This window comes from Pleurodeles waltl, chromosome 10 (genome assembly GCF_031143425.1).
Source record: "Pleurodeles waltl isolate 20211129_DDA chromosome 10, aPleWal1.hap1.20221129, whole genome shotgun sequence".
NCBI classification, from domain to species: domain Eukaryota; kingdom Metazoa; phylum Chordata; class Amphibia; order Caudata; family Salamandridae; genus Pleurodeles; species Pleurodeles waltl.
In genome coordinates, this window is record NC_090449.1 from 641,450,369 (window position 1) to 641,472,401 (window position 22,033).

Consider the following 22,033-nt stretch of genomic DNA (forward strand, 5'->3'; position numbering starts at 1 on the left):
TGTAGCTGCCTCCAGAGCAACGGCCTCATTAGGTCTTTCTCTTTTTTTCTGTTTCAAATTGGGTTAGTCATGTTCCCTGCAGAGAAACAAACACAGCCTTAGGTCTGCACGCCTAAAATGTCATTAAAAACAGAACAGGTCCTATTTCAGCTGCCAATAGAGTATTGATATTAGGTATAATTCCTAATACGCGCATACAAAACTTGGCCAATGAGCCTTATGTACCACCCCATATTGGCGTTCAGTTACACACATGCTTCCCTTTCCTGGATGACGTTTTGTACGGAGCACAATGCATAAGAGGCAGGGAGGCGAGGATAGCAGTTCTAACAACAGACGTCTGGAAATATACCAAAGACACCATACTGCGCTCTAATCAATTTCTCCAAGACAAGAGAACTGCACAACGTATTATATTAGGAAAAGAACTGTAATACACATGTGCTGCATTCATAGATATTTATATTTTATTTTTTTAGTTACATATACTTACAGTTTGCAACAAACATTGCCAATCTTTCCCAAGAAAATTGAACTTTAAATGGAATTGCCTCATACTGTAGAAAGTGGAAATCATCCAAATGCAGCCATTACATGAGGATTCGTGCCTTTCATTTGAAAAACAAACATACAAATCATGTTATTATTAGTCCAGGGACTTGTAAATGATGTTGGAGAGATACAGCAGTGCGAATTGACCAGGGATCCCTTATTTTTCCTAAGATATCAAGCAAACCGAAACACCTAAAAAATATCTTACTTAAATCCAACCGTATAAAGTGTTGTCAAGGCTGGTCTCCGGTGTTCACCGCTGGGAAAATGCTGAGCACATTGTATTGTCAGAAGCTACTGTTCCTCATCAAACAAAAACACAGTTGTCGGATAGCGATATCGGTTCCTGAAGGCACCTCCTTCAAGAGGTGTTCCCACTGTGAGACTGATACACAGGTATGGGTTCTCACCTCTGCCTGGAAAAGAGATTCCTGAAGGCGTTGTTGTAGTTTTTGTTAAATGCTGTGTAGATGAGAGGGTTGAAAAATGAGTTTGAGTACCCCAGCCATAAAAAAATGCTTTTCCAAATGGGCGGGATGTCGCAAGAGCAGAGAGGGTTGATGAGTTCAGTGATGAAAAAGGGGATCCAACACAGTACAAAGACCCCAATCAAAATGCCCACCATCAAGGCAGCTTTTTTTTCCTTCTGCTCCCGCCAGGTGTCCCCATCCGTCTGAAAAGTGACGGTGGCATGGCGAACAGTAAAGACCATCTGGGGCTGGTGAGAGGCCTCTTTCACCTGCAAATCAAAGCACCGCTGTTACTGAGAGGCATTATTCAACGTGGTAAAGCACTGCGACCTACAAACCAAAGAGCTCACCACCTATGCATGCAAAGGCTTAGTGACCTGAAAAGATGGCCTTTTGCAGTGCATGAAAACACGGCATATCGCGCTAAACCCTTTTTATAAACCCTTTATGTGGATGATGCCCTATTTCCCCTCCCATGTGTTTCCCCAAATCAGGGTCGTGTTTTCAAGCTTTGAGGGGAGATGAGGTGGAGTGTTTGGGTAGAGACCGACATTTTACGTTTTGTGAGGAGTTGATCAGTGCTTAATTTGTGCTGCTGGTTGAAAATGGTCGAAACCAGCAGTTCATGTTGGCACCCAGTGACTCAGTTTTCATCATTAGTCTTTGACCCAGAAACAGGAGAAAGATGGAGGAAGAGAAAGATAGTAAAACTTTGCAAAGGGAGAATACAGTGACATAAAAGAACCTGCAAAAGTGAGATAAAGAGAAAAGTAATGTAGGATGAATAAAGAAAGTGCTATGAGGCCGAATCAAGATTAGTAAACATTGGGCAATGGTGGCATTCTGCAGCTCTGGTGGTGGTCGCCCAAAAAAAATTGGGCTTCTACATATATAATTTGTTTTACAAGTTGAGCACTCAGGTTGACAAGGGCATGCGTTGTTACTGATTTTCGCGGTATGTCAACAACCAATATGATTTCTCTACCAATTACTTAACAGTTGTTTGGTCAGGGAAGAAGGTAAGGGGCTGTAAAGACATGTGATTTTAGTTCTTTTTGTTGTTCATATCACCAGCCAGAGCTGAAGGGCAATATGAGATCACTTCACTAAGCAGGGTGAAACCACGATCAGGAAAACCTTCAGTTAATGCCAAAACTGCTGAAGCTTCCCAAATATCTTGCACAGGTATGTTCTACCAGTTCCCTGCTTGTCCCGGGAGAAGACTATTTCATGCTAAGTGTAAAACTGTGCTTTCTAAAGAATCGTGGCTAACTTTGTTCCAAGATTGTGTTTCTCTATAGTTTTCTGCGGATTCAATTATTCCCAGTTGGTCTGGGTGATATCAATTCGTGTATGTTACTTATTCAGTACGACGTAGAATATACAAAGAGCTTCTCGCTTGAAGGTGAAAGACGAGATCATGCAAGAAAAACATGTTTTAGTCCCTGCAGTGCTGGGGGAGCAATCTTTTGAGACCATCTCTAGTCAGCCAAAGGCCAAATAATATATGTAGGTAGGCATCCTATGGCCCTATCGCAATGTCCTGCATAGTGGCCCTATCATTTGTACTTTGCCACGGGGAGGTCCATATAAAAAAAAACTGTATGTTGCTTATTATTCAGTAGAGTGTATATGCACATGGAGGTGAAAGTTTGCCTACTCTGTGCGAAAATGGATATATCATTTTTTTTTTACGTTCCTAAAACAACACAATTCATTGACTACAGATGATCATTCACTACTAAGCACTGCATTGTTTCATTTAACACGTTTATGTTTTTATTATGAAAAAACCCGTGCATTACTGTATTTAATTGAAGGTTTAATGCACAATATAACTTTCATGTCATCATATTATCAGTCAGCAGGCAAAACTCAGATATTTATGGTAATCTTCCAATTCACCAACATGAATCATTGGCAAATGGAGGTCATATGGTAATATTGGGGCACAATGCTACTGAACAGTCTCAGTGAACCAGGCTCCAGGCTACTAACACTGCATATTATTTCCTGACAAACACCTTATGCTTACATCTGTATATTACGTATTACACAACTTGAAAATGCATGCTGTGGTCTCATAGCAACAAAGTTCTGCTCTTGAATTGTTCAAACACAACATTGTTCAGAAGTAGGCATGCTGAGAAATGAACAAACCTCTACAACCTCCGGCATGGGTGTGATGGTGTTGGTCTTCCTTGACCCAATCCGAAATTTTGCAGCTTTGTATATTTTCCAGTACACAAAAAGCACTACACACAAAGGGAGGTAAAATGCTCCAAAAGTTGAGAAAATTGTGTAGGAGGGTTCTTGACTGACTTGACACTCTTCATGGAACTCCGTGTAGGTTTCACCCCAGCCGAAGAGAGGAGAGAGGGAAATCACAGCTGAAAGTACCCAAGTCATGCCAATCATAATGTTGGAAATCTTTTTTCTGGTTTTTAGTGTGTATTCGAGGTGTCTAGTAATGGACCAGTATCGATCCAAAGCAATAGCTGTGACGTTCCAGATGCTGGCCGTGCAACACAGTACATCGAAGGAGATCCAGACCTGGCACAGAACCCTGCCCAGCTTCCAGCGACGACCATTCAGTTCATGAACCAGGCTCAATGGCATCACCAAGGCGGCCACCATTACATCAGAAATAGCCATGGATGCCACCAGGTTATGTGGCACTCGGTGAAATGTCCTCACTCGCAAAATGGTCACCAAGACAAGCACATTCCACAAGAAGGTGGCGATCACCAGCATAGCCAGCAAAGTTAGAATAAGCACACTGAAAACTGAGAAGGGGTACCTGCTTATGTCTCTGGGTCCCGCACTGCGATTGGTTGAATCTGTAATGTTCCATTCCATCCTACTTTTGCTGCCGACATGAAAGATGGACAGAAGATATGAGCTTTTAGGGCAGATTTATTTTAAGAGCATTGGAAGCCCAAATATTTGAAGTCAGCTTTACGCGGAACACGCACGACTTGCAAGACAACCTTCGTTTGGGGCTGTCACAGTCATGGGTCCTTTTCAGAGTTTACCCAGGGATGGAGGCAAAGTATGCGTAAACAGCACATTCCCACTGCGTCCATGGTCATTTGACATCAGATTATCCGTCCAGGAGCAAACAAACTGAAAAAAAAAAACAGAAATCAGTGAACACTTTTTTAAACAGCGTGGTCCATAAATCATACATTAATCTCACATGAAATTGCTTTGATTTACACTCAATCTATAGCAGGGTAATTAGTGTCCCTGTCGTTGCACAGCATGCATTTTCCCTAGCTCATTAATCCTGAAAGTTTAAATGCTCCTATAAACAAGTGGGTGAAAAAAATATCTTAAACACTCCACATTCAATTAGCTGCCTAGTCGTTAAATCTATAGCCTAACGCGCAGTCTCTTATTGCCAATCTCAGTGCAAGAAGTCGATGCTGGCGCGGGGACACGAGATCCCCGTCCGCTCCCACACGCTCACGCTTCTGAAGCTCACTGTAATTAAGAGTCTGAGGCGAGCCCTAAGTTTCGAACGTTTAAAAACGGGGCTTAATTCGAGCGTGCGACATCAATTGCATAACTCGCGCCCAATTGATAAAGTGTGTAGCAGTGGTTAATAGCCTCACATGAACTTACCTCTGCCGACAGAATGCTTAGACTGTGAATGTGGCCTCCGGTGCGTCGGAGTGCCTGGCCGAGGAGCTAAAGCACACCTAGGGCGTAGCCTGGTCACTAAGATTTGGTTTTAGACTTCCCAACAATCATGCAGGCACATAATGCTAAAATACATTATACCACAAGCAGGGTGCACCTGAGGGGTTTAAGGAGCAGCGGAAAGAGAGAGGAATGTGGATTGGTAAGGAAGGGTAAGTGAGAGAAAGCACATTATTTTGTCAAATAACCAACACTTTTCAAGTCTTTCCAAACAATGAGGGGGAGAGTGTGTGTGTTCGTTTTTGTCTGTGTGAGTAAAGGGTCCTGATGAAATCTGATAGACACCGCACCATACCCGACTGAAACACCTGTACCCAATTATTAATCACAAAATACATTTATTAGGAAGATGTGGCATCCAAAACACACCCCCACCCCACCGAAGCAATGCTCCTGAGCACAGCTTAGTTCCGGAGAATGTGTGAGATCCTTCTCTTTGCTTGAATTTAAAGATGCAATATATGATGGACGTGCTGCTATGCATCTCCTTTTTGTGGAATGCATGTTCAGTGATTGGTACGCTATTGTTGGGAGATTGTGCCTGAAAAGGTTGGGAAGTTCAGCATTGTCTCCAAGTTTCCCTCTTAATAGCAGAGATGCATTTCTGCGATGGCCTGCCTTAGTGACCAGCCCAAATTACTTGTGCGACTATACATTGTACCGTTTATATAGCGCTTTCTACCACTGACGAAGCTGTGAAGCGCTTTGCGGAGGAGCAACACAATACTCTGTGGGATGTTTACAACAATTGGAGACTGTCAGCATAGGGGGTTACAATTGACATGCTGTTTATCGTGCACATAATTTTCTATTATGCCATGCTGTTTACGTTCTATTTTTGCTAACAAGGCACCTCCCACCTCATAATACCGACTCTCTATATTCCGAGGAGCTTCGTGTACTCACCGTTTCCGGCCGTCAGTGCTGCTGACACAATCAGTTGTCCTTTCATCCCAACGTGCTCATTTTTTGCCATTCTTTGAAATTGTCTCCAGCCTCTTCCAGTGCAGCTCTGCCAATGAGCAGCACCTCGCCCTGACACCAGGCAAGCCCTGCCTGCCGCTTCTAATACAGAACCGCGTTAACTCCTTCGTGCCTGAAATCGGAGCTGTTAAGCTGCTGCGGAGTCACTGGCGTGCACAGTTTGCAACCCCAGCGCTGTTGAATTGGAAATGGATAACATTTTAATTCCTGATAGGTTTTGACCCCGGGGTACTTGTCTGCTAGGAACTCGAGGTTTGAAAACGGGTATGCGGCTTTCTGGGACGTATAACCAATCAATGATGGTTTTCAATATGACGCTGAAAACCAGATAAAAATTTAACATGCTTGTTGTCGTGCAACGACAGTGCAATACTATGTTCAGACTTTTTATTCAATAAGGGCATATTACACATATACGATATAATTATTACGTCATTTTGAAAGGACTGCGCACAAACGAAATACCATGGACAACAATGTGCGATAAGCATCGATAAAGCCAACATGCACGGCATTTTTATAAATTAAAATTGTTGGGGAGATTGTGTGGTTCTGTTGGTGTTTCAAACAGTGAATGCAAGAATGAGCTAACCCGTGGATGGATGGAGGGACAATTAAAAGGGAGAGTGGCTGGGTATATGGAAGGATTAAACGGCGAGTGAGTGATTGTTTGAATAAGCGAGTGTATATGTGGGTGATTGATGAGTATCCGACTGTGTGAATGGGTAAACGAGTACCTGGATTGGTCGATAAATGAGTGACTGATGCGTGAATAGGTGATGAATGAGCAAGTACGTCAAAGGATGAATGAGTGAGTGAGCGCTTGGACCGATGAGTGAGTGTGTGGATGGATAAATCGGAGCAACGAGTACCGTTGTCCTGAAATGTCACAGTTTTAATGATGTTCGTTAGCATCACTGAAGACCTGCTTAATGTTCTCCGCAAATGCCATTAAAATAGCTCTCTGGCAAAGCGTCTGTTTTTGTAAAGTTGGGGTAGAAGGTAGATGATTCGAAAGGAGAGAAAAAAACCAATCATAGGGTTTAACCTTTCACGTCCCTCACCAAGGTAACCATCTTAAAACATGGATGGTGGTCATGAGGTGGGCATGGTTGCTGAAACGTAATTGTTGAGTGACTCCATAACAACCAACTGCAGCATCAGTATGCAAGTGTAAAAATCACCCAAAGCAGTGAATAGAACACTTGGCAGTGAAACAGTCCGACGTGTTGACGCACTAGGTTCAGAGCGCAACCTGCAAGTGACACGTACAAATCTCACAGTCATGCATCAATTTGACTTCACTGAATGTCAAAAATGAGCTCTAGATGCAGCAATACAAGAGAAAACTTAACAGAACACTTCGTTAAAATGATGAACGCTGGACACATTGCTAAGGAGTTTAAGTGAGGTTATAACTATAATGTGCCGAATTAATCTGAACATAATTGAGCGTCAATAATGTGACAAATGTCAACACGGAGCCCTACAACTAGCATGAACCCATCACCATATAATCTAGTTTATGAAGAAAAACCGTCCTGTCTTTCACTCAAAGATGAGCAGGACCACCTCCGCCAGGTACTCAGGACGTGCTGCTGTCCCTTTGATCAAGGGTGCACCGCAGAGGGATAGTGGTGCCAGACTCTCAAAGTAGAAGATCTGGGGGTCTTGCGCATATTGTGCCCCCCGTTACTCTTTTGGCTCCACCCTCTCCCTTATGTATCAGAATCGGCTCCCCCCATTGTCACAGAATACTGACAATTTAGGATTCATATCGTACTTCATGCTGTGCGCCTTCCCAATACGAGGCGATTACTTTGTAAAAGTACAAGTCTGGGGCCCAAAGGTTTGTTCAGAAGCATGCAGCCGGCAAAATCGTAGGTCAAAGTGACGAATCCCAAGGCTGTATAGCCTTGAGTCCACCCCATGCCCCTTTAATCCATAACCAGACGCTCCCTGCCCCTTTATATCACTCTTCTAGGGTCTTTTTCATTCCTGCTTTCTCTCTTGGTCACTGATTTTCCGTCTTTCTTTTGCAACATATTTGCCCCTTTTATGTTATTCTCTCTCTTGCTCTGGATCAAAGTTTGTGAGGAAAAATAGGTGCCAGTCTCTTAAAATGAGTGATGGTGGGCCCCACTCGCAACCACCGGCTCAAATTAAGCACTGCTTGTATGCACAGATCTTGGGCTGCTTGAGGTGGTCACTTAACACTGGCTTTTGGAGATCCAGCAGTATGCACATGCAGAGTAAACAACTAATCAGTGGTGCCCCTCTTGACTGGGTCACGCAAAGTGATGTTGGTCTCCTTCTTGTGACTTCCTTCTCTTTTTCCAGGGTCTACACAGACTGCTTCGTCCTCCTCTAGTCCATGGCTGACACTGGGTGAATTCATCAATGAAACATCGAAATTAAGTGTTCAGCTCATCTCAGTGGCCCTGATTAGGTGCACAGATGTGCGCACCCACAATCTCTTGTATGCATATACCAAAGCTGACTTCTGACTTTAGATTTCTGTTACATGGAAAACGAGGAAGGGGAGAAAGACTGAGGAGAATGATGCTGCACCTTCCATGTTTAATTCTACAGTCTAGTGGGCTGGTATAATCTCTCACTGCATCTGTGCTGAATTTTGAGCAACAATCTCATACCAGCCAATTAATCGACTGTTACCAGTTAGAATAAATATTTGCTCTAAAAGTCTGATTCAATTTCATTAAGAAGATTAAGGTTACAGCACCAATTATGGGGGAAGCACTGTTAGCTTCACAATATGTTCTATATCCAAGTAATATTTCAGTAAACTTCACAACAGAGTACAATGTTCAATTCAATGCCCACCAAAGGCCTTTCTGCCATTTCCATTATGTTGCTTGGAGCATTGAAATTGGAGCACAGTAACTTCTCTTCTCCTCCGCTAGACCTTCTCATGTACCTTAGAGCTCTGTGCCACCCAAGACACTCTCATGATGCACTCTACAAATGTAAATATAGGAGGCTTTTCCAGAAAGTTAGCAATTATTTTGTGCGTTGAAAATATCCACGTAGGAAACCTTATATCTCCCCTACCATGTATTTAGAAGCTAGAATATCGAGGTATAGAAATATTGAGAACATAACAAATTCAAATTACTGAAAGGTAAGTGTAGATTTTGTGTATCCAGTTCCACTCATGCCATTTTTATGGTCTAACGCAAAGTGCTTTGTCCCTGGTGTAATCTCTCTGTGGGCTATTAACCATGCCCATCAGTTTGTTTGGTTCGCAGGCTTGCCTTTTAAAATTTGTTTGATTCAATTAGTGAAAGGCATGCATACGTAATGCCTTTTCCGGTGTTTAGCCCGCCTCGAGCGCACCGGCCAACTACTGAAAACATACGAGGCTCCATGTTTTCGGTATGGTTTCTGGACTACTTTTTCGTAGGCAGTACGAACTTGCTGGGCAGTGCACTAGTCGAGTGCTTTACATGACATCAACCCTGTTACGTGGATAATTGCACTTTTGCAGGTTCCATGGATAATTGCACTTTTGCCGATACGTTTCACTGCAAGCAAACTTCTGTTTCCATTTGTGTGTCTGCATTGAGCTCATGGTAGCCGTCGGCTCGCTTATGTGAAACTCATTTTCACTTTATATGGCAAGAAAAGTCTGGTTAGTTATGTGAAACTGTTTTCCCTTTCCTTTTCAGTTTTTGTGGCAAGAAAAGTCCAGTTAGGAATTTACACCGCTAATAGCTTTAACTCGAGCAAACAAGAGACCCATTGCATTGCAAATGCTTGTTTTAGCTTGCTGTAGATGGCACTGTGCTAATCCTGTGCTTAAAGGTTTTGCTGTGAAAATGGCAAAATGCTTGGTCCCTTTCTATGTCGTGTGGATGGCATTGTGCTAATCTTATAAACTATGCCAGAACAACAGACACTTGAGGTGATCAGATTCAGAGTGTCATTGGTGTTTTTGGGTGCTACATATAAAGGAGATACCCTCCCCTCTCTCTGGAAACTACTCAGAGGTCCTAGCTTCCTGTTATCTATCTATCTATCTATCTATCTATCTATCTATCTATCTATCTATCTATCTATCTATCTATCTATCTATCTATCTATCTATCTATCTATCCTCTATCTAGCTATCTATCTCTGCCTATCCATGTATCTATCTATATATGTACATATAGATATATATATGTAGTCACTGAAAAAACAAAGGTTACAGGGACGTTATAGTTAAGAGATAGAATTAAAAAAAACCATTAAAATTCATTGAAAAAGCCAAAGGTTACAGGGGCGTTATAGTTAGGCTCACATTTTAAATGTACAAAATCATAGAAATTCACCTGTTACAGAGTAATCGAGAGTAACTATACCTTGTGCTCTAAGGTAACTATAACTCAGGCCCTCGCCATGCACAGCTTTTTTGTCAAAATGTTTGCAGCAAATACTGCACTGATATTATCAATGATGTTATCAAAGATGCCATGAGTGCCGTAATTTGTGAGGTAATTGGTAGTGCATGGTGAGAGCATGAATCATAGTCATCTAAGGGCACGAGTTACAGTTACTCGAGATAATTCTAACTATAACAGGTGAATTTCGATGGTTTTGTACGTTTAAAATGTGAGCCGAACTATACCGTTCCTGTAACCTTTGGTTTTCTAAATTAATTTCTATGTTTTTTAATTCTATTTCCTAACTATAAACTCCCTTTAACCTTTCTTTTTTTCAGAGATTTTCTATGTTTTTTTAACGTAAAGTAATTTTCATTACTATTTGTTAATCCAACCACCGCCATGCATTGCCTTTGGCCATGCGCAGCGCCAGTTGGCCACAGGGCCTGCCCGCAGCCAACCCTTATTACAACCTAACCCCATGCTGCGCTCAACCCATGGCCAGGCCTGGGTAGTCTAACCCCTACAATCACCCAACCCTGTGCTGCACACAGCCTTCAGCCTTGTACAGTGGAGGTTGGCCACAGGGCCTGGTCTGCGGCCAGGCACTGCAGCCAACCCCTGATAACCACCCAAACCCGAATGCATGGCCTTTGGTCATGCACAGCACAGGTGCACAGCCGAACAGTCTATCTCTCTTCCTGTGAGAATAGAAGTGAGAGGGTGTCTCTGGGTGTCAGAGTGGCTGTCTGGGTGTGAATGTGGGTGTGTGAGGGTCTGAATGGTTCTGTGTGTGGGTGCATGAGGGTCTGAGTGGATCTGTGACTGGGTACATCAGTGTCTGAGTAGGTCTGTGAGTGGGTCTGTCTGTGTCAGAGTGGGTGCATGAGGGTCTGAGTGAGTTTGAGTGGGTGTGTCAGTGTCCTACTGGGTCAGTGAGTTGCTGCATTAGTGTCTGAGTGGGTCTGTGAGTGGGTGCACAAGGGTCTGACTGGGTCGGTGAGTGAGTGCATGAGTGTCTAAGTGGGTCTGTGACTGGGCACATGAGGGTCTGAGTGGGTCTGTGAGTGGGTGCATGAGTGTCTGAGTGGGTCTGTGACTGGGTGCATGAGGGTATAAGTGGGTTTGTGAGTGGGTGCATGAGTGTCTGAGTGGGTCTGTGAGTGGATGCGTCAGTGTCTGAGTGAGTTTGTGTGTGGGTGCATGAGGGTCTGAGTGAGTTCGTGTGTGGGTGCATGAGGGTCAGAGTGAATTTGTGAGAGGGTGCATGAGTGCCTTAGTAAGTATGTGAATGGATACGTGAGGGTCTGTGAGTGGGTGAATCAGTATCTGAGTGGATCTGTGAATGGGTGTGTCAGTGTCTCAGTGAGTCTGTGAGTGGGTGCATGAGGGTCTGAGTGCGTTTGTGAGTGGGTGCATGAGTGTCTGAAGGGGTCTGAAAGTGGGTGTGGGAGTCTATGAGTGGGTCTGATTCGGTGCACATGGTCCATGGGTGTGTGAGTGGGTGAACAAGTCTCTGAGTGCATATGTGAGTGAATTAAATAGTGTATAAATGAGTTTGTGATTTTTTTTCCCTTATTTGCAATTAATCTCTATTAATCTTGATGATTCATGAATATCACGCTTGGTAAAGAAAAATCATTTTAAACCCATAATTTGACCCTCAAACACCCCTATATCACACTCCTGGGGGTCAGGGTACCTCCATTCTGACACCTTATGCTACTTTTCATTTTGTTTTTCAGCCCCAGGACTGTGTCCCAAGACCTTACAATGGCTGCTGCAAATTTCTGTTCCGGTTGTAGCTAGCCAATTACAGTGCTTCTATTCATCATGCATTTGCTAAAAGACAGATAAGACCACAGCACTTAAAAACATATATGGTTAAAGACACAAATGCGAAGTCCGATGTGAGAGGTCCATTGGTGAATTGTACAGTACTCTTCTTGGTGTTCCAGAAATATTTTTAATAGGTGGAATTATAGGTCAGGTATAGTGATAGCTTTTGGAATTTATATGTATTTCAAGCACAGCCAACACATGTTACGTCACACAGTGACTTTTTCAAGGCTGCAAGGGACATAGTATACATAAGTTTTACCTTAGTGTCAGTAAACAGAAAGTATAAATGAAAAGAGGAAACAGTATTATAAACATATAAGATTATTTTTAGATATGATAGAGTTCAGACATGACAGAGGTGACTAAGGGCCAGATGTAGGAACGCAAAAAATAGCGACTTGGGAATAGCGACTCCATGCAAATCGCTATTTCCGACTCACAAAACGATGTGCCAGGAAAAATCACTATACCAAATAGTGATTCGTGTGGAGTCACACTGCAATTTGCGACAAATTGCACAAGGGTGTGGTCCGGTGTCACAAATTGCGACTGACTCGTAAATTGCACGCAGGTGCAAATTAAACTTTTGAAAATCCCACTTCCTGGTTCTGAGTGATGACATCAGAACCAGGATGTAACCCCATGGAACAGGGAGGAGCCAACCCAGCCCAAACTGCAGAGCCACACTCAGGTGAGAGGAGCTGCAGCGACAATGGCTACACAGGAGAAGGAGACAGCCAGTGGAGGCAGAAAACTAAAACATATGTTTTCTGAGAAGGAGTTGGAGGTGCTCACTCAGGAGTGCTGCCTGCACCATGAGGAATTATTTGGCAAGGCAGCAATGAGTGTCCCTGACAGCCACAAACAGAAGATCTGGCATGACATCCTCAACAAAATAAATGCCATCGGTGTCAGTCACCGCACCCTGGATGAGGTCCGCAAAAGGTGGTATGACCTTCGCTCCAGGACCAAGGAAAGGGTGGCGGAGCGCATGAGGGAGAAGCATGGCACTGGAGGAGGGCCATCTACTGTACCATCCCCTACAGCCATCAAAACCATGGTGGAGACCACTCTGGAGCTGGAGGCTGTACTGGGCATCGGAGACCTAGACAGTTCAGCACCAGGAACATCAAAAAGTAAGTACCAAAATTAATGAATTTATACCAGCCTATGCACCATGCACACAATCACAGTACACATCAGCATGCACCTCCAGATTAGCTCCACTCCCAGTTTTGCAACCTATAGAACAGTGCATTATGGGCAATGCAGTACAGTAGTCCAAATACAGGGAAATGTTTATTCTGAGGCATCAAACATATGTGAGACACAGACAGTCTACCCCTATGTCCCACAGGTCTCCCACAAGGACCCCCCATCAGCGCCACTGTGCAGGGAGAAGATCAAGGCACTACACACAGGCGGAGGCTGCCACAGACACCGCAGGGGAGTGCAGGACAACAACACCCGTCCAATCGGCACAAGAAAACATGGATGATCCTGCTCCGGGTATAGAGGCAGCCATTGTGACACCGGGGCCAATGCCTAGGGAGAGTCAAGCACGGGGATCAGCTGGCTCGGTGTGTAGACAACGATGCACTATGCAGTCTGTGCATAGGGAGGACGTTACCGATGAGGCTTTGTTGGGACTGGAGGCATCCTTACTGCAGAGTCACCGGCTGCAAAATAGACAAATGCGGTTAATGAACCGTAACCTTTCAAGACTGCAGAACACACTCACGCATGGGCTTGCAAATTTGGACAACCAGTTCACTACAATGAACGCTCACTTGGGTAACCTGACTACCTCAATAGACAACTTGATCAGGGAAATGGTGGCCGACAGGGCACAAGCACAGCGCAGGGAGCGCAAGACTGCTGCCCGTTTAGACAGGCTAGGTGTGTCTATAGGGCACCTGGCTACCACTACAACCTGCCTGTCAAGGCGCACTGTCAGCCTGCAAGTGAAACTAGGCCATTTTGCAGGAGATGTGGCTCGAGGACTTGGCCGCCTCAGCCATGCGTGGACCTGCTGGAGATCAGACAGGCAGCAAGGGGTATTGGGGATACCCCGCAGGACAGTGAGGAGGTCTCCAGTGTCAGTAGTGTGTCTGCCACTGATGCACGTGTAGTAGTGCACGCCAGGGATCAGGGGACCAACCTGGAGTGAGCCATGGTGGCCGCAGTCACAGGAGGCTTTGAGCTACTGATATGTGGTGGTACAGAGGCACATGCACGCTATGTGTCAGACTACACTTTAGTTTTGCATTCTGTAGTATAGTTGACTGTTGTTTCCGCATTATAGTCCTGCAATAAAAGGGTTAATTTGTTGAGCTACACAACTGGGCAATGTGTGTCATACATTAGTGAGTGTTGTCATGGTTGCTACGTACCTGCGAATGTAGTGGGTTGCTATGTGGTTCTGTCTCTGTCTGCCCTCCATTCCAAGGCTTCCATCCCCAGGCTGTCGGTGTGGTAGCTCTTGCTCCTCATCCTCCGAATCTGTGTCATCAGGGGTGAGATATAGCCCACGTCTGGTGGCAATGTTGTGTAGGATGGCACAGGGGGCAACTATCTTGCATGCTGTTTCTGGGGCATACTGAAGTGCTCCTCCACTTTTGTGCAGGCATCTGAATCGTGACTTAAACAAACCGAACATCCTCTCAATTACAGCTCTGGTTCGCCGATGTCCAATGTTGTATCGCCTCTCATTCTGATTGCCAGGTGTTAAGAATGGGGTGAGTATCCATAGTCTCAGGGCATATGCACTATCACCTGTTTGACAAAAGAGGCAAATTTAGCAGGGCATCACAGGATTACGCAGTAACATGTATGTAAGGCTTCAGAGTGTACTCGCCAGTACCTAATAAATATCCTTCTCCAAACTCCCCATGTTCTAGGCGTTGGTGTATCCCACTGTGCCTGATATGTATGCATCATGTGTACTCCCTGGATATTTAGCACATACCACCTGGATGTTTAGTGAGTGGGTACATATCCCATTACGGAACTCATATTCCAGATTTGCTGGTGGGCAAATTGGTTTATGTGTCCCTTCCACACACCCTATTACATGTGGGAAGTTGGCAATTCTCTAGGAGTCCAACTTGGTGCTGTTCATTTCTGCCTCATTCCTGGGAAGGTATATATATCTGGACATGTGTGCGAGTATGGCATCTAGGAAACGTCTGAAGAATCTTGAGAGGGCACTTTAGGATACCCAACCTGCCACTGCAATCACCCCCTGATAGCTACCCGAGGCCAAGAGGTGCAGTGAGCATAGCACTTGCACATGTGTGGGGATGGCGCTGCCGCACATTGTCTGGCGTTCTAGCTGAGGTTTCAGCAGTTCAATGATTTCTAGGATGACAGCGCTGCTCAGTCTGTATTTATCATAAATCTCGTCCTCAGTTTGTTCGAATAGTGTCTGCCTGGTTCGGTATATCCTCTCCTGTCTCTGCCTCCTCCTTCTCTGATGGGCAGCCTGGACTCTCCTCCCCCATTCAATCACATATAGTGCAGCCATTTTGAGTAACCCAGATGCCTTCTGGGTCTCCTTTTATACTTTGATTCTGGTTACCACCTGTTCTGAATCAGTGGTAATCTGGGTGTGCAAAATGGGCTTTTTGCGACTAGTCGCAATTTGCGACTGGCTTTTGCATACGGTTTGCGACTTGCAATTTGCGACTTCCTAATTGCGAGTCGCAAAATCAGGTTACAAATTTTGCGAGTCGGTAATGGGTCGCATCGCTATTTGGTACTCCGAAACGGGATTTGTACATCCCATTTCGCCTTTTGCGAGATCGCAAATAGCGCTGCGACCCATTTGCGACTCACAAACGTTTGCTACATCTGGCCCTAAATGTGTAGTAGAGGAATGATGTGCACACAAGAACTGTGAATTATAGTGTGTTTGACCAGAGGTTGAGAAAGTAAAAGAGTACTGTGTGTCAAAAGTGTCTGTTATATAGCTAGAGACACCCAATGTTTCCAAAAACAGCAACAAGATGTAAGTTGTATGTAAATAGCAGAAGAACCCAAATATGTGAAAACACTTATCACATGTGGAAAAGTGATAGGCATCTGATAATTGGAACCTACCTAACCTGGAGACGAGATAACAAAATATCCAACTAGAAAAATAATACAAGAAAGATGTAACAGGGACAAGGAGAAAAACAAAAATAAAATGAAAAGTGTTGATGAGTCACATCTGTGTTAAAGTACACGAAGGTAGATAGTTCCTAAAATAAGTATATGTATCAAAGTTGAGCCAGTGAGGGAGTATATCAGTCGGATAACACAGAGCAAAAGTTCCCGGTAGGTCTGTGAATAGACCGTATATAAGAAGAGAGTCCTCAAAGAGCGAGGGATTGGGGGACCTTTGTAAGTCCTATAAGAAAAAGGGGGTGGGAAAAATTCAGTACCGGAAATTATTGAAATGGAAGAATGTAGGAGTACACAGGTAAGTAACAGCATATGAACTTAGTATGTGCAATCTCAGATCGAATTGAAATGGTTCCAGATTTAGTAAGAGGAGGTAAAGAAGGCTGAACAAATAAGCATAGTTGGATCAGAAGAGAATTAATAAGCGCAATGTAGCGGCAGGACTGTTCTAGAGGGAGATAAAGAACAGGTACCGTCAGTGCAAGTAATGTTAACATACAAAGCGAACCCGTATGTATCCGGAAGTAAGTAAATAATGTTGAAGAGTAATATAATAGAATGATTGTGCAGTAATTGAGTAAATAACATGCAATGGATAGTTGTCATACGTACTTAGATAAAGGTGAAGCCAGTAGTTTAAATATGTGCTAGAGAGGAGTCCTTAAAGAAATCATAAAACGGTGGAGCCGTTGTGTAACACTAGACGGAGAAGGAGACTTGAATGTAAACCATAAGTATCTTGAGTATTGCTGTTTCACAGCAGGAGGTGTGCATGCATTGCCGACCCAAAGTATATCACATCCGGTCCGATAAATAATAGGTAAGGAGTAACTAGGTTATTACAACTTGCTGAGGAGTCCTTGGAGAAATTAGTAAAGCAGCGAAGCCGTTACGTGCCAAAAAACGAGGAAGGAGATCTACAAATACATGTTGTTAATATGGTCGTACGCCGCAGGAAGTGGGCATTAATAGTGGATACACATAGTATCTGACCATTTGTATAAACAATAGGAAAACAGTTACTACGATTGTGTCAAGATGCAATTGAACAGTTAAGCCATAGTAAAGGCGAACAGTTTCTTACCTGATGAACCGTGCCGAGCGCACTCATTCAGAATGTGAGAAGTTCGAGGCAGTTCTGGTAACGCATGGGCTTCATGGTACTTAAAAAGTACCTGGGGCCAAAAGGTAAAAGGACTAACTATGCAAGGTAATTGGTCAAATCTATTGTATTGAAACTAACGTGAATTCAGAGGTGTGGGCCAGGCCGGCGGCCATGTGTAAACAGAACGGAGCTCCTTGCTCCATGTAAGTTAAATGTGAAGCGGAGAAGTAATTGTATAATTAGAAGGAAAAATACATTTGAAACTAAAGGCTAAGATATAAGACGAATTCGTAGAGCTGTGTCTGATAAAGAAAGTATATAGCCAAGGAAATGCAAAAGGTGGCAACATTTGGAAAATGGCACTCTTCGTAGTTACAAACATCAAGAATCCTCCTTTCAAAAGTAAGTATTAAATAGATGCAACATGCAATGCTATAATAAAAAATGAAGTAGGTCGCAAAAAAGTGGTGACCAGTAGTAACTGAAGCTGATAGGGCAAACAGACTACTCAGGATAATGTAATAAATGAGTAAAAGTGTGCAGGAGGTGGTGTAAGTGGCATGCAGCTAATGATTTGAAAAGTACACAGCAAATGTGGAGTAAGATTGTGCAATACAAGTAGGTAGATATATAAAGAGTCAATAGGACATGCATCAGATGGTAATAGTTGTATGTCATAAGTGCAACAATTAAGGTGATTTGCAGTTTAAACATGAAAATTGCATTGAGCATAACTACAATTCCTTATTCCTGTTGCATAATCCATGGTGATCAGAAAACATACAGTTGGCAAAGAGTACAAAATCTACAGTGTCATTTACAGCATTATGAATAGTTATATTACAGTGCTATAATTATAGTTGCAAGTCAATCTCAGAGAGTTATCCATCAGAAAGATCATGTTTACATCCCACAAAAGTGAAAACAAAGATAATATCTGGGAACACTTCTATGTCAGCAACACATGTAATTCCCTATCAACGTTTAAACCTTTTTTTACAGCCCATAGTTTAAGTATCCATTTTTCTTCACATTTACGCAATTCTTTGGTCCTGTCACCCAGTTTAGGAGAGCTAGTTACATGGCTAATGCCATAGAATCTGATGCTTAGAATATCTGATTCTTCATGTTGTGCGTTAAAGTGTACTGCAAGGGGGTAACTGGAGCTGTAGTTCCAGATGGATCTGATGTGTTCTTGAAGGCGTTCCTTCGATGCGCAAATGGTACTCCCCACATATATTAGTCCACAGACACATATCATACAATAAACTGTATATTTTGTATTGCAGTTAATGAATTGTTTGATGTGATAGGTTTCACCTGTGTTGTGTGAGAAGGTCAGGGTTCTATTAAGCGCGAATTGGCAGGTAATGCAGCAATCGCATTTGAAATTTGGGGACTGGTTTGTGTGAGAGGCGCAATGTGACTGGGACATAGAATGTTCCTCAATGTCCGTCCTCTGCTGTGGGTAATGGATGGTGTTTTACCTACAATACTACCAAGACCCGTGTCCAAAAGTAATAAATGCCAATGTGTTTTTGAGTATGCAAAATATTGATTTGCTGGCAGGACTGAATCGGGTAATAAAGGAAATGTCCTTTCTCTTGTTGTCTTGAGATTTTTTGTTGTGTCCCCTAAAGAGCAGGGTACTACATTGTTTGAATGTTATACATTTACTGGCCATGGAGACTGTTTTCTCTGAGTATCCTCTGTTTCGGAAACATTGTACCAATAATTTCATTTCTTGAGAAAAGATCTCATTGTCACTGCAGTTGCGTCTAGTTCTTATCATTTCGCCAAATGGGATGGCCTTGATCTGAGCACTTGGATGGGCGATGTGTGCATGTAAAATAGAATTGCATGCATACAGTGGGTGTCCTATATAGTTTTGAAGAAATCTTGTTGTTAGTTACATATAGAAAAACATCAAGAAACTCTATTTGGTCAGAGTCAGCCTTGTGTGTAAAAACCAAGTTCTAGTTGTTTGTATTGAGGTGGTAAATAAGGATATCTAGGTCCTGTCTGTTTCCAGTCCAGATAACAAGTATATCATCAATGTACCTCCCCCAGAAAAGGATATGTTGTGTGATGGTAGCGGGACATTCTGCCCAAAGATGTTGTTTCTCAAACTGACCCATGTTAAGATTTGCATAGGATGGCAAGAATTTTGCTCCCATTGCCACTCCCTGGGCTTCTTTATACCAGCTATCATCATGTAAAAACACATTGTTTTCCAGGACTAGTCGTGTAAGATCTAGTAACATCTTGGTGTGTTCATATAGTGTAGCATCTCTGTTGGAGAATGCGATTGATAGTGTCTCTAAACCACGTTCAAGGGGGATAGACATAAAGAGTGAATTCACGTCTAGGCTCACAAAGCAACAGTCATCGGTCCAGTCAATGTCCTCTAGTTCGCATAGTGAGTCTCTTGTGTCCTGGATAAACGAAGGTAAGTTGCGCACCAAAGGTTGGAGGAAAGAGTCAATGTGTTCGGAAATGTGTTCTGTGCGTGACCCAATACCTGATATGATTGGTCTGCCTGGAGGGAAAGTTCCTGGTTTATGGACTTCCGGTAGTATGTATATACATGGTGCTCGAGGTGCGGCAATACTCACGTATTTGTATTCATAGTCCGAGATAAGACATAGATTTTTCCAGTATGAAAGTCTAGTTTCAACCTGGCTTGTGACCTTAGCCAGGGCATTGTCAGGAAGGCATGTGTATGCATGTGTCCCCCCTAGTTGTCTGTCAATTTCCAGCATGTAACCCCTCCTATCCATCACTACCACGTTCCCACCGTTGTCTGCCTCCCTTATTATAATTTCTACACTGGTGGATAGTCTATTGAGTGCCTTGAGTTCAGCCGGAGTTAAGTTGTTTTTGTAACCAAAATCACTTGCTCTCTGTTTGTCCTCCAGGGTGAATAAAAACACACTTACTGCTTTATAAAAGATATCAATGTGGTTGTCTAGTGGTAAGATAGGCATAAAGGAGGATTTGGGTCTAAGTCCATTGTCTAGTTCTAGATTGGGCCGGATGTCTAAGTGTTCTATGAGTTCCTCAAAACTAGGAGTAGAAGAAGTCAGAGTATCAAGAGATAAAACCGTGTAAATGTCCTGTAAATCTTTGATTGTTCTGTTGCATGTAGGTAATGTTATGTCAGAACTTTTGTTAGAACCAGGTTTGTCCATGAAGAATTTTCTTAGTTTAAGAAGACGTACGTACTTGAGTAGGTCAATCTGTATGTCACTAGAGTTAGGCTTGGAAACAGGACAGAAGCCTAGACCTTTGCACAGTACATGTATTTCATCTTGAGAAAGGACAGTAGCAGATAGGTTAATAACTTGCACAATATCCTGATTAGAAGTAGGGGTTGCAAAAATTCACAAATATTCCTGAATTATTCAGGACCTCAGATATACAAATTTGGATTTTCTTACATTTCTCAAAAACTATTGAATGGATTTACACCAAAAGCATAATCTACATACCAAAACCTAACTTTCGGTCAAATGTGGTGCAATTCCGTCCAGTGGTTCAGGCTGTAGCCTTGTTCAAAAGTCCTATGGTAATTAACATGGGAAATGCAACTTTTTTGACCTCCACTTTTTCTCGGCCCCAACTTGATGGATCACCCTGAAACGTTTAATTTGCAACAAGAATCACCAGGGCCCTTTTTTGGGACAAATTCATTAGAATTCGTCAAATGGTGCCAAAAATATGGACAAGTCAAAAAATGCTTTTTCTATGGAAAACTGTAACTACCTACTGGCGACCCCCCCAGTAGGTAAAATATGGATATATAGTGGATATATCTTCAAGTACATAAATGTGGAGTTAGAATTAGTTAATCCTTTTATCCTTGTATCTTGCATCTCAATAAACCTAACCTCAATATTCAGTAATCAAGTCATTCTAAACAGGCCTATAACATCATGCACACAACTTTGGTCTCTGCCCAGCACTAAACTTGTAACCTGGCTCTAATTTTTGGTCCCATGTGAAAATTATATGGTATAAAAGATGAACCAGAAGAGCTATCTTCCTCCTCTTGTTCTTTCAGCAGTTGATTATGCCTGTGCTGAGGATGCTTCCAAATACTGCACAACTTTCCCTGACTTTGCATTACTCTGCCCTCAAAGTTAGTTCATACATGTTCTGCATTATGCACCACTATCAGCACACTTTTTGTGATACTTGCTTTAATCGAATCTGGTAAAATGTAGACCAAGTTTGTCCCAATCTCGATGGGTCTCGGAGATTTATTTTCATTTCCAAGAGAGAAGTACAAGTCCCAGAAGAGCTACATTTCACCATATATTCCCTACTTTTTATGTACAATGTTTCGATTTTTTCTAATGCCCGCTGTTGCAAAGCGCTCCAAGTGCACAGACACACACTGGCACACAGTATAACTTCCTCGAATTTTAGTGCTGAGGTACCGGGGCCGAAATCCACGACTCCAGCCACAGTCCCCACACTAAAATATAGTGATTAACAGCGATTTTCCCAGAGTGGTGAACAATACGGGAACAAAGGAACCTTTGTCGAATTCCGCGTGTTTCCTAAATTCCAAGACATCTAACATGTCCAAACCCCCATTTACTGCTTTAGGGGGAGTGTAAGGGCCCGCTTGGGGAGAGTATGCTGCCCCCACTGTGTTACAGGAGGAGATTGGTTGGGCGGGAGTCGGGGTTGTGGTCAGGTGCAACAGCTGACTGTATCAAGAGCACATCTTCTAGCAGGGCCAGGTCTGGTGTCCCTTGACCCAGGTTTACTGCGTCTGTTATTTGCAGACTAGGTCATTCTACGCCCAAATACGC

The 22,033-nt window shown here is 43.2% G+C and overlaps 1 protein-coding gene across 1 annotated transcript; it reads right to left on the reverse strand.

Moving 5' to 3' along the window:
• Window positions 1-445: 445 nt before the first annotated feature.
• HTR5A (5-hydroxytryptamine receptor 5A) lies at window positions 446-5,767 on the reverse strand. The gene is made up of 3 exons (XM_069211135.1): window positions 5,634-5,767; window positions 3,183-4,148; window positions 446-1,291 (listed from the first exon to the last, which is right to left on the reverse strand). Exons 2-3 carry the CDS (start codon window positions 3,879-3,881, stop codon window positions 959-961), a joined length of 1,032 nt encoding a protein of 343 aa, XP_069067236.1. The 5' UTR covers window positions 3,882-4,148; window positions 5,634-5,767; the 3' UTR covers window positions 446-958.
• Between the last annotated feature and the right edge of the window lie 16,266 nt (window positions 5,768-22,033).